At 69.9% G+C, this 12,231-nt stretch overlaps 1 protein-coding gene across 1 annotated transcript in view; it reads right to left on the bottom strand.

Moving 5' to 3' along the window:
- Window positions 1-12,231, bottom strand: part of CELSR2 (cadherin EGF LAG seven-pass G-type receptor 2) — a 62,828-nt gene that overhangs the window by 35,541 nt on the left and 15,056 nt on the right. The window contains 8 exon segments of the mRNA XM_063356478.1: window positions 1,772-1,855; window positions 1,858-1,948; window positions 3,737-3,850; window positions 4,020-4,205; window positions 5,964-6,130; window positions 6,229-6,354; window positions 8,236-8,399; window positions 11,530-11,687. Coding sequence (XP_063212548.1) covers window positions 1,772-1,855; window positions 1,858-1,948; window positions 3,737-3,850; window positions 4,020-4,205; window positions 5,964-6,130; window positions 6,229-6,354; window positions 8,236-8,399; window positions 11,530-11,687 — 1,090 coding nt within the window.

Here is a 12,231-nt window from a genome sequence, read left to right as displayed (position 1 = left end):
GCCCAGGGAGGGTGGCAGTGCCCTGGGGACAGTGACAAGGGTGGCAGTGCCCTAAGGAGGGTGACAAGGGGGTGGCAGTGCCCTGGGGACAGTGACAAGGGTGGCAGTGCCCAGGTGACAGTGACAGGGGGATGGAAGTGCCCCGGAGTCAGTGACAGTGGTGGCAGTGCCCAGGGAGGGTGGCAGTGCCCTGGGGGACAGTGACAGTGGTGGCAGTGCCCAGGGAGGGTGGCAGTGCCCTGGGGACAGTGACAAGGGTGGCAGTGCCCAGGGAGGGTGGCAGTGCCCTGGGGGACAGTGACAGTGGTGGCAGTGCCCAGGGAGGGTGGCAGTGCCCTGGGGACAGTGACAAGGGTGGCAGTGCCCTAAGGAGAGTAGCAAGGGGGTGGCAGTGTCCTGGGGACAGTGATGGAGGTGGCAGTGCCCAGGTGACAGTGACAGTGGTGGCAGTGCCCAGGGAGGGTGGCAGTGCCCTGGGGACAGTGACAGTGGTGGCAGTGCCCAGGGAGGGTGGCAGTGCCCTGGGGGACAGTGACAGTGGTGGCAGTGCCCAGGGAGGGTGGCAGTGCCCTGGGGACAGTGACAAGGGTGGCAGTGCCCAGGGAGGGTGGCAGTGCCCTGGGGGACAGTGACAGTGGTGGCAGTGCCCAGGGAGGGTGGCAGTGCCCTGGGGACAGTGACAAGGGTGGCAGTGCCCTAGGGAGAGTAGCAAGGGGGTGGCAGTGTCCTGGGGACAGTGATGGAGGTGGCAGTGCCCAGGTGACAGTGACAGTGACAGCGATGGCAGTGCCCTAGGGAGAGTGACAAGGGGGTGGCAGTGCCCTGGGGACAGTGACAAGGGTGGCAGTGCCCTGGGGGACAGTGACAGTGGTGTCAGCGGGGTGTCAGCCGGGGGTGTCAGTGGGGGGGGTGTCAATGGGGTGTCAGTGGGGGGGGTGTCAGTGGAGGGTGTCAGCAGGGGGGTGCCAGGGGGGGTGTCAGTGGTGGGGGTGTCAATGGGGGGGGTGTCAGGGGGTGTCAACGGGGGTGTCATTGGGGGGGTGTCAGTGGGGTATCAGTGGGGGGTGTCAGCAGGGGGGTGTCAGTGGGGGGGTGTCAGTGGGGTGTCAGTGGGGTGTCAGTGGGGGGTGTCAGGGGGTGTCAGTGGGGGGGTGTCAGTGGGGGATGTAAGCAGGGGGGTGCCGGGGGGGGTGTCAGTGGGGGGGGGTGTCAATGGGGTATCAGCTGGGGGGGTGTCAGTGGGGGGGGTGTCAGCGGGGGAGGGTGTCAATAGGGTGTCAGCAGGGGGGTGTCCGGGGGTGTTAGTGGAGGGGTGTCAATGGGGTATCAGCGGGGGGGGTGTCATTGGGGGGGGGTCAGTGGGGGGTGTCAGTGGGGGGGTGTCAGGGAGTGTCAGTGGGGGGGTGTCAGTGGGGGATGTAAGCAGGGGGGGTGCCAGGGGGTTGTCAGTGGGGGGGGTGTCGGGGTGGATGTCAGCTGGGGGTATCAGTGGGGGGGGTGCCAGGGGGGGTGTCAGTGGTGGGGGTGCCAATGGGGTATCAGCTGGGGGGGTGTCCGGGGGTGTCAGTGGGGGGGTGTCAATGCGGTGTCAGTGGGGGTGTCAGTGGGGGGGTGTCAGTGGGGGGGTTCAATGGAGTCTCAGCAGCGGGGTGTCCGGGGGTGTTAGTGGAGGGGTGTCAATGGGGTGTCAATGGGGTGTCAGCGGGGGGGTGTCAGCGGTGGGTGTCAGGGGGTGTCAGCGGGGGGTGTGGGGGGGTGTCGTGGCTCTCACCGGGGTGGCAGCGGCAGGAGAAGCTGTCCCAGTCGTCGCTGCAGTAGCTGTGGGGGGGGCAGGGCCCCGAGTCGCAGGGGTCGGGAGGGCGCACCCCCCCTCCACGTTCACCCGCGTCGCCTGCGCCAGGCTCAGGGTGCCCGCGCCGCCCGCCGCCGCCTCGCCCACGCGCAGGCCCTGCCGCAGCGGCAACCCCCCCCCCCGCCACGGCCCTGCGTCACGGCGTCCCTCCTGGGGACCCCGGACACCCCCCCCGCTGCCACCCCGTAACCCCCCCCCGCCACCCCCACCACCCCCGCACAGGGGGGACGGCTGTGTCCCCATCTCCCCCCCCAGCCACGTCATGGCCCGCGCCCCCCACGGCCGTGCCCCGTGGCCCCATGCCCACGTCCCCACCTGCAAACGGTGTCCCCCACCCGTCTGTCCCCTCTCCCCAGGTGACGTCCCCACGCCCTGTGCCATATGCCCCGTGTCCCCAGGTGATGTCCCCAAGCCCTGTGCCCGTGTCCCCACATGCATCCAGTGTCCCCCCGTGCCATACGTCCCCTGTCCCAGGTGATGTCCCCAAGCCCTGTGCCCGTGTCCCCACATGCATCCAGTGTCCCCCCATGCCATACGTCCCCTGTCCCCAGATGATGTCCCCACACCCTGTGCCCGTGTCCCCACATGCAACCAGTGTCCCCTGTGCCATCTGTCCCCAGTCCCCAGATGATGTCCCCACACCCTGTGCCATCTGTCCCCTGTCCCCAGGTGATGTCCCCATGCCCTGTGCCCGTGTCCCCACATGCATCCAGTGTCCCCCCATGCCATACGTCCCCTGTCCCCAGATGATGTCCCCACACCCTGTGCCATCTGTCCCCTGTCCCCAGGTGATGTCCCCATGCCCTGTGCCCGTGTCCCCACATGCATCCAGTGTCCCCCCATGCCATACATCCCCTGTCCCCAGGTGATGTCCCCACGCCCTGTGCCCATGTCCCCACATGCAACCAGTGTCCCCCTGTGCCATCTGTCCCCTGTCCCCAGATGATGTCCCCAAGCCCTGTGCCACGTCCCTGTGCCCACGCCCCTCACCACTGTGCCCATGTCCCCAAGCCCTGTGCCACGTCCCTGTGCCCGTGTCCCCTACCATTGTGCCCATGTCTCCATCTGTGCCCTGTGCCCAAATGTCCCCGTGCCAGTGCCATACGACCAGGCCCATGTCCCTGTGCCCACGCCCATGTCCCCCGCTGCCATGCCCGTGTCCCCATGACCTATAGAATGTCCCCAAGCCCTGTGCCCATGTCCCTGTGCCCATGCCCGTGTCCCCATGCCCTGTGCCATGTCCCCACGTCCCCATGCCCATGCCCCCACTGCCATGCCCGTGTCCCCATGACCTGTGCCATGTCCCCAAGCCCCGTGCCCACGTCCCTGTACCCACACCCCCCCACCACCCTGCTCATGTCCCCATGTCCCTGTGCCATGCCCATGTCCCCCGCTGCCATGCCCGTGTCCCCGTGCCCTGTGCTATGTCCCCAAGCCCTGTGCCCATGTTGCCCACTGCCATGCCCATGTCCCCAAGCCCTGTGCCCATGTCCCTGTGCCCATGCCCATGTCCCCATGCCCTGTGCCGTGTCCCCATGTCCCCATGCCCATGCCCCCCACCACCGTGCCCACGTCCCCAAGCCCTGTGTCGTGTCCCCAAGCCCTGTGCCCACGTCCCTGTGCCCATGCCCATGTCCCCTGCTGCCATGCCCACGTCCCCAAGCCCTGTGCCCATGTCCCTGTGCCCATGCCCATGTCCCCATGCCCTGTGCCATGTCCCCAAGCCCCGTGCCCACGTCCCTGTACCCACACACCCCAACGCCATACCCATGTCCCCACACCTTGTGCCATGTCCCCATGCCCACATGCCACCCCCCCCCGCCCCTTTTGCCAACTCCCCTGTGCCCGATGTCCCCGTGTCCCCGTGTCCCCGTGTCCCCATACCTGCAGGCAGCCGCGGAAGCCCTGCTCCACGGTGCCCCCGTCACCCGCCAGCCCCCCCACGCTCAGCGTCCTCAGCCGCAGCCCCTCCAGCTCCCCGGCCACGTCGGCCACCGCCTGTGGGGGGGGGACAGGGGGACACACACACTCAGACACCCCCCCCCGCACCCAACCACCACCCCCCCGGGGGTGCGGCGGTGCCAGCCTTGGGCGAGCAGGGCAGGGTTGCCCGCTCCGTGCCTCAGTTTCCCCCATGGGTGTCGTCCCCCCCCCCCCCCCCCGGCACCTGGTGGCGGCCGTAGTCGAGGGCGAGGAGGAGGAGGGTGGCGGGGGGGGCGCGGCCGGGGGCCCCCCGCAGCTCCAGCTGGAGGTGATGCCAGGCGCCGTCGTTGACCTTGGCGTGGGGCAAGCGCAGCAGGGCCAGGCGGGCCCCCCCCTGCCAGACCCCCGCCTCCGCCTGCCCCTCGCTCAGCTGCGTGGCGGGGGGTGGGGGGGGTGGGGGGGTGGTCAGTGACACCCGGGGATGGGGGGGGGGAACAGCCCCCCCCCCCCCCCCCCGCCATGGCACTGCCCCCCCCGGGCAATAACCACCCCCCCTATCCCCCCCCGGGGCAACACCCCCCCCCTCCAGGACAGTAACCCCAGAAGGGAAGGACCCCCCCTGGGAATAGCCCTATGGCAATATCACCCCCCTTCTCGCCCCCCCCCCCCCCCCGCAAAGTAAATACCCCCCCCCGGGGAAATACCTACCCCCCCCCCCTCAGGCAATAACTCCCCACCAAGGGCCGATAGCCCCCTCCAAGGGCAATAGCCCCCCCCCCCCGCCCCTGCATTGCCCCTCAGGGCAATACACCCCCCCTCCATGGCCACGACCCCCCAGGACGATACCCCCCCTGGCACTGACCCCCCCACCCAGGGCAATACGCCCCCCGTAGCCATGCCCCCCCCCCCCCCCCCTCCGGGTTATACCCCCATGGCTATAGCCCCCAGGGCAATACCCCCCCTAAGAGCAATCCCCCCCCCATGGCTATACCCCCCATGGCTATAGCCCCCAGGGCAATACACACCCCCCCCCCAGGGCAACACCCCCCTCTAAGGGCAATACCCCCCCAGGGCGATACCCCCCCAGGGCGATACCCCCCACTAAGGGCAATACCCTCCCCAAGGCAATCCCCCCCCCATGGCTGTACCCCCCATGGCTATACCCCCCTCTAAGGGCAATACCCCCCCCGGGGCAATATCCCCCCCCCAAGGGCAATACCCCCCCAGGGCAATCCCCCCCCAGGGCAATACCCCCCCCCATGGCTTTACCCCCCCGAGGGCAATAACCCCCCTGGCCCTGCCCCCAGGGCAATACCCCCCCCATGGCTGTACCCCCCATGGCTGTACCCCCCAGGGCAATACCCCCTCCCCAAGGCAATCCCCCCCCATGGCTATTCCCCCCCAGGGCGATACCCCCCCAGGGCAATACCCCCCCAGCACTGACCCCAGGGCAATACCCCACCCCCCGCCCCATGGCCATAACCCCCCCCCCAAGGGCAATACCCCCCCCCATGGCTATACCCCCCAGGGCAATACCCCCCCGAAGGGCAATACCCCCCCCCATGGCTATACCCCCCAGGGCGATACCCCCCCCAAGGGCAATCCCCCCCCATGGCTATTCCCCCCCAGGGTGATACCCCCCCAGGGCAATACCCCCCCAGCACTGACCCCAGGGCAATACCCCCCCCCCAGCCCCATGGCCATAACCCCCCCGCTAAGGGCAATACCCCCCCCCATGGCTATATCCCCCCCATGGCTTTACCCCCCCAGGGCAATACCCCCCCCATGGCTGTATCCCCCATGGCTATACCCCCCAGGGCAATACCCCCCCTAAGGGCAATAGCCCCCCCATGGCTGTACCCCCCATGGCTATACCCCCCCCATGGCTTTACCCCCCCAGGGCAATACCCCCCCCATGGCTGTACCCCCCATGGCTATACCCCCCAGGGCAATACCCCCCAGGGCAATCGCCCCCCAGGGCAATACCCCCCCTAAGGGCAATCCCCCCCCCCCATGGCTTTGCCCCCCCGAGGGCAATAACCCCCCTGGCCCTGCCCCCAGGGCAATCCCCCCCCAAACGGCCGTACCCCTGAGGGCAATCTGCACCCCCCCCCCCCAGCCCCCCTCCTCCCCCGCACCCCCACCCCCCCCACCCCCCCCGGGGCCGCGTCCCCTGCTGGGGTGGCACCTGGAGGGTGATGGCGGCGCGGGGGCCAGCGCTGGCCCGCAGCAGTAGCCCGCTGGGGTGGCGGGTGCGGAACATGAGCCCCAGGTGCCAGGGGAGGGTGAGGGGCAGCGCCAGCCCGTTCCAGCCCAGGCGGCTGCTGCCCACGAACCGCTGGGGACTCGCCATCTCTGCGGGGACACGGGCGGTGGTGGCCGGGGGGCGGGGGGCGGGGGGGGGTGAGGGTGCTGACCCCCCCCCCCCCCACCACCACCCATCTCCCCGGTACCTTCTTGGCAGGTCTTGCCCCCGTAGCCCAGCGGGCAGCGGCAGCTGAAGCCGTCCCACTCGTGCACGCAGGTGCCACCGTTGTGGCACGTGGTGGTGTCACACAGCGTCTTCTTGGCAGGGCAGCCTTGGGGGGGGGACACGGCGGGGGGGACACGGACGGGGACGGGGGCGGGGGGGACACGACACACACACCCCAAGGGGTCACAGGTCAGCCCTGCGCTCCCAGCCAGCCCCACGGCCTGCCCGGCCCCAGCCCCATGTCCCCCATGTCCCTGTGTCCCCATATCCATGTCCCTGTGTCCCCATGTCCCCCGTGTCCCCTTGTCCCCATGTCCCTTTGGCCCTATGGCCCCATGTCCCCATGGCCCCAAGTCCCCTTGTCCCCATGCCCCCAAGTCCCCTTGTCCCCACATCCCCTTGTCCCCGTGTCCCCATGTCCCTGTGTCCCTTTGGCCCTATGTCCCCATGTCCCTGTGTCCCCATGTCCCTATGGCCCCATGGCCCCATGTCCCCTTGTCCCCAAGTCCCCTTGTCCCCGTGTCCCCATGTCCCTGTGTCCCTTTGTCCCTATGTCCCCGTGTCCCCTTGTCCCTGTGTCCCCTTGTCCCTTTGTCCCTATGGCCCCATGTCCCCTTGTCCCCATGTCCCTTTGTCCCTGTGTCCCTTTGTCCCTATGTCCCCCTGTCCCCACATCCCCTTGTCCCCGTGTCCCCATGACCCCATGTCCCCGTGTCCCCATGACCCCATGTCCCCGTGTCCCCTTGTCCCCTAGTCCCTATGTCCCCACGTCCCCTTGTCCCCGTGTCCCCATGTCCCCGTGTCCCCTTGTCCCCATGTCCCCTTGTCACGCTGTCCCCGTGTCCCCTTGTCCCTGTGTCCTGTGTCCCCATGTCCCCTTGTCACCTTGTCCCCGTGTCCCCTTTTCCCCGTGTCCCCATGTCCCCCGTCCCCATGCCCAGGGGACATGGAGACCCTCAGGCACTGGGTCCCCAAACCCCCGAGCCATCGTCCAGCCCCACGGCGCTGGCACGGTGACACCCCTGGCCCCCCATCCAGCCCCACACTCTGCCCCCCCCTCCCCTTTACCCCATAGCCCCCAGCCCCATTGTTCTCATGGCCAAGGGGTGCAGAGACCCCCCACCTCCCCCCAAGCACTGCCCAGCCCCATTGATTGATCCCCCCCCAGCCCCACACCCTGCACCCCCTTTACCCCCCAGCCCCACGCCCGGAGAGCGCAGAGACCCCTGGGCACTGCCCCAGCCCCACGTGCCCTACTCCCCCTCCAGCCCTGGTGCCCCCCAACCCCATGCCCAGGGGACAACAGCCCCCCATGCCCCCCCCCCCCCCGGACACCCCCATCCAGCCCCACACTCTGCCCCCCCTCCCGCCTTTACCCCATAGCCCCCAGCCCCATTGTTCCCATGGCCAAGGGGCGCAGAGACAGCCCCCCCCCCCCCCCCCCCAACCACTGCCCAGCCCCGTGCCCCCCGGATTGATCCCCCTCCAGCCCCACACCCTGCACCCCCTTTACCCCCCAGCCCCACACCTGGAGAGCGCAGAGACCCCTGGGCACTGCCCCAGCCCCACGTGCCCTACTCCCCCTCCAGCCCTGGTGCCCCCCAACCCCATGCCCAGGGGACAACAGCCCCCCATGCCCCCCCCCCCCCCCGGACACCCCCATCCAGCCCCACACTCTGCCCCCCCTCCCGCCTTTACCCCATAGCCCCCAGCCCCATTGTTCCCATGGCCAAGGGGCGCAGAGACAGCCCCCCCCCCCCCCCCCCCCAACCACTGCCCAGCCCCGTGCCCCCCGGATTGATCCCCCTCCAGCCCCACACCCTGGCACCCCCCTGACCCCCACCCCCACCCCCCGCCACCATCCAGCCCCACGCATTTCCCCAGCCCCATATCTCCTGGCACACACCACCACCCCCCCCCCCCCACAGCCTCCATCCCCAGCCCCTTGCCCAGCCCCACACCCCCCCCCCCCCGCCGTGCCCCCCACCGGGCAGGGTGCCGTTGTTGGCGATGAAGGCGGCCATGTCGACGGGGCGCTGGTCGATGTGGAGGTGGCGCATGCACCCCACGAAGTGGCGGCTGCGGATGGGGAAGCTCTCGGGCAGGGTGGGCACCCCCCCCAGCAGCAGCGGCCCCGTCAGATCCAGCGACCTGCAGCACCCCCGCCGTCACCCAGGGCACCCCAAGGGAGCCCAAAGACACCCCCCACCACCCCCACCCATGGGGACCCCCAGGCATCGCCAAGGGAATCCCCCACCCATGGGAACCCCCAAGAGATCCCCACACCCATGAGGACATCAAGGGACATACCCCCCCCCCATGAGATCCCCCACCCATGGGGATCCCAAGGGACCCCAAAGACATCCCCGCCCATGGAGACTCCAAGGGAACACCCCCCCTCCCCCCGCAAGGGACCCCCACCCATGGGGATCCCAAGGGACCCCAAAGACATCCCCACCCATGGAGACTCCAAGGGACCACCCCCCCTCCCCCGCAAGGGACCCCCACCCATGGGGATCCCAAGGGACCCCAAAGACATCCCCACCCATGGAGACTCCAAGGGACCACCCCCCTCCCCCCACAAGGGACCCCCACCCATGGAGTCTCCAAGGGACCCCCGAGGGACTCCCCCACCCATGGAGACCCCCAGGAACCCCCACTCATGGGGACTCCAAGGGACCCCCGAGGGACCCTCACAGGATCCCCACCCATGGGGATCCCAAGGGATCTCCAGGGATCCCCAAGGGACCCCCGAGGAACTCCCCCACCCATGGGGACCCCCAAGAGATCCCCATCCATGAGGACATCAAGGGACCCCTGAGGGACCCTCACAGGACCCTCCGCTCATGAGTATCCAAGGGACCCCCGAGGGAACCCCCCCATGAGATCCCCCACCCATGGGGATCCCAAGGGACTCCCCCCACCCCTCAATCCATGGGGACCCCAAGCCCCCCACCCATAGAGACCCCGAGGGACCACCCCCACCCACCCATCTCCTCATCCATGGGGACCCCAAGGGACCCTCCACCTACCCATCAACTCATGGGGACCCCAAGGGACCGCCAAGCCCCCCACCCATGGGGACCCCAAGGGGAAACCCCCCCCCCCATCTCCTCATCCATGGGACCCCCAAGGGACCCTCCACCCACCCCTCAATCCATGGGGACCCCAAGGGTCCCTCAAGCCCCTCACCCATGGGGACCCCAAGGGACCACCCCCCCCCCCCCATCTCTGCATCCATGGGGACCCCAAGGGATCCTCAAGCCCCTCACCCATGGGGACCCCAAGGGACCACCCCACCCCCCCCCCCCCATCTCGTCACCCATGGGCACCCCCAAGGGACTCCCCCTACCCCTCCATCCATCGGGACCCCAAGCCCCCCACCCATAGAGACCCCAAGGGACCACCCCCCCCGCCATCTCCTCATCCTTGGGGACCCCAAGGGACCACCAAACCCCCACCCACGGGGACCCCAAGGGACACCCCCCCATCTCCTCACCCATGGGACCCCCAAGGGACTCCGCCCTACCCCTCAATCCATGGGGACCCCAAGGGACCCTCAAGCCCCTCACCCATGGGGACCCCAAGGGACCACCCCCCCCCCCATCTCCTCATCCATGGGGACCCCCAAGGGACCCTCCACCCACCCCTCAATCCATGGGGACCCCAAGGGACCACCCCCCCCCCCCATCTCCTCATCCATGGGGACCCCCAGGGACCCTCAAGCCCCCCACCCATGCGGACCCCAAGGGACCAACCCCCCCCCCCCCCATCTCGTCACCCATGGGGACCCCCAAGGGACTCCCCCCTACCCCTCCATCCATCGGGACCCCAAGCCCCCCACCCATAGAGACCCCAAGGGACCACCCCCACCCACCCATCTCCTCACCCATGGGGACCCCGAGGGACCCCCAAGCCACCCACCCATGGGGACCCCAAGGGACCACCCCCCCCCCCCCAGCCCCTCATCCATGGCGACCCCAAGGGACCCTCCACCCACCCCTCAATCCATGGGGGACCCCAAGGGACCCCCCAAGCCCCCCACCCATGCGGACCCCAAGGGACCACCTCACCCATGGGGACCCCAAGGGACAACCCCCCCCCCCATCTCCTCATCCATGGGGACCCCCAGGGACCCTCAAGCCCCCCACCCATGCGGACCCCAAGGGACCAACCCCCCCCCCCCATCTCGTCACCCATGGGCACCCCCAAGGGACTCCCCCCTACCCCTCCATCCATCGGGACCCCAAGCCCCCCACCCATAGAGACCCCAAGGGACCACCCTCCCCACCCATCTCCTCACCCATGGGGACCCCAAGGGACATCCCCCCCATCTCCTCACCCATGGGGACCCCCAAGGGACTCCCCCCTACCCCTCAATCCATGGGGACCCCCAGGGACCCCCAAGCCCCCCACCCATGGGGACCCCAAGGGACCACCCCCCCCCCCCCAGCCCCTCATCCATGGCGACCCCAAGGGACCCTCCACCCACCCCTCAATCCATGGGGACCCCAAGGGACCCCCCCAAGCCCCCCACCCATGCGGACCCCAAGGGACCACCTCACCCATGGGGACCCCAAGGGACAACCCCCCCCCCATCTCCTCATCCATGGGGACCCCCAGGGACCCTCAAGCCCCCCACCCATGCGGACCCCAAGGGACCAACCCCCCCCCCCCATCTCGTCACCCATGGGGACCCCCAAGGGACTCCCCCCTACCCCTCCATCCATCGGGACCCCAAGCCCCCCACCCATAGAGACCCCAAGGGACCACCCTCCCCACCCATCTCCTCACCCATGGGGACCCCGAGGGACCCCCAAGCCCCCCACCCATGGGGACCCCAAGGGACCACCCCCCCCAGCCCCTCATCCATGGCGACCCCAAGGGACCCTCCACCCACCCCTCAATCCATGGGGACCCCAAGGGTCCCTCAAGCCCCCCACCCATGCGGACCCCAAGGGACCACCTCACCCATGGGGACCCCAAGGGACACCCCCCCCCCCCATCTCCTCATCCATGGGGACCCCCAGGGACCCCCAAACACCCCACCCATGGGGACTCCAAGGGACATCCCCCCCCCATCTCCTCATCCATGGGGACCCCCAGGGACACCCCCCCCCCCCAGCCCCTCATCCATGGGGACCCCCAGGGACCCCCAAACACCCCACCCATGGGGACTCCAAGGGACATCCCCCCCCCATCTCCTCATCCATGGGGACCCCCAGGGACCCCCGAGCCCCCCACCCATGGGGACCCCAAAGGCCCCCCCCCCCCCCCTCACTTCTTGCTGCCGGACTGGGTGCCCTGGGCGGCGCAGGAGTAGTTGCCCAGGAGGGGCCCGAAGCGCAGCGCCATCCCCGGGTCACAGTCGTCCACCGTCACCACGGCCACCTTCTGCTCCGAGGGGCCCTGGGGCACCCCCGACCGGCCCAGCACCGGCTGGGGGGGGGGCGTTCAGCCTTCCTCCCCCGCCCCCCCCCCTTCCTCCTCCTCCTCCTCCTCCTCTTTCTCCCTTCCGACCCCCCCCAAACCCCCGCCCCTCCGCGCCCCCCGCATCTCTCCACCCTGCTCCCCCCATCCCTTTGGCCCCCCCCCCCTCGCCCCCCCCAAGTCCCTCCCTCCAGCCCCTCTTCCTCCAGCCCCCCCCCCCCCACTGCCCCCCCCAGCCCCTCTTCTTCTGCCGCCCCCAAACCCCCCCACCCTCCAGCCCCCTCCAGCCCCCCCCAAACCCCCCCCCTCCATCCCTCTGCCCCCTCTTCCTCCACCCCCCCGGACCCCTACCCTGCTCCCCTGCACCCCCCCAGCCCCCCACCCTGCCCCTCCAGCCCCCCCAGACCCACCCACACTGCCCCCCCCAGCCTCTCTTCTTCTGCCACCCCCAGCCCCCCCCACCCTCCAGTCCCTCCAGCCCCCCCCAAACCCCCGTCCTGCTCCCCTCCACCCCCTGCCCCCCCCCTCCCCAAACCCCCACCCTCCATCCCTC

This window comes from Chroicocephalus ridibundus, chromosome 20, assembly GCF_963924245.1.
Source record: "Chroicocephalus ridibundus chromosome 20, bChrRid1.1, whole genome shotgun sequence".
Taxonomy (NCBI): Eukaryota; Metazoa; Chordata; class Aves; order Charadriiformes; family Laridae; genus Chroicocephalus; species Chroicocephalus ridibundus.
The sequence above is the reverse complement of the archived record's forward strand: the minus strand, read 5'-3'. Positions and strand labels throughout refer to the sequence as shown.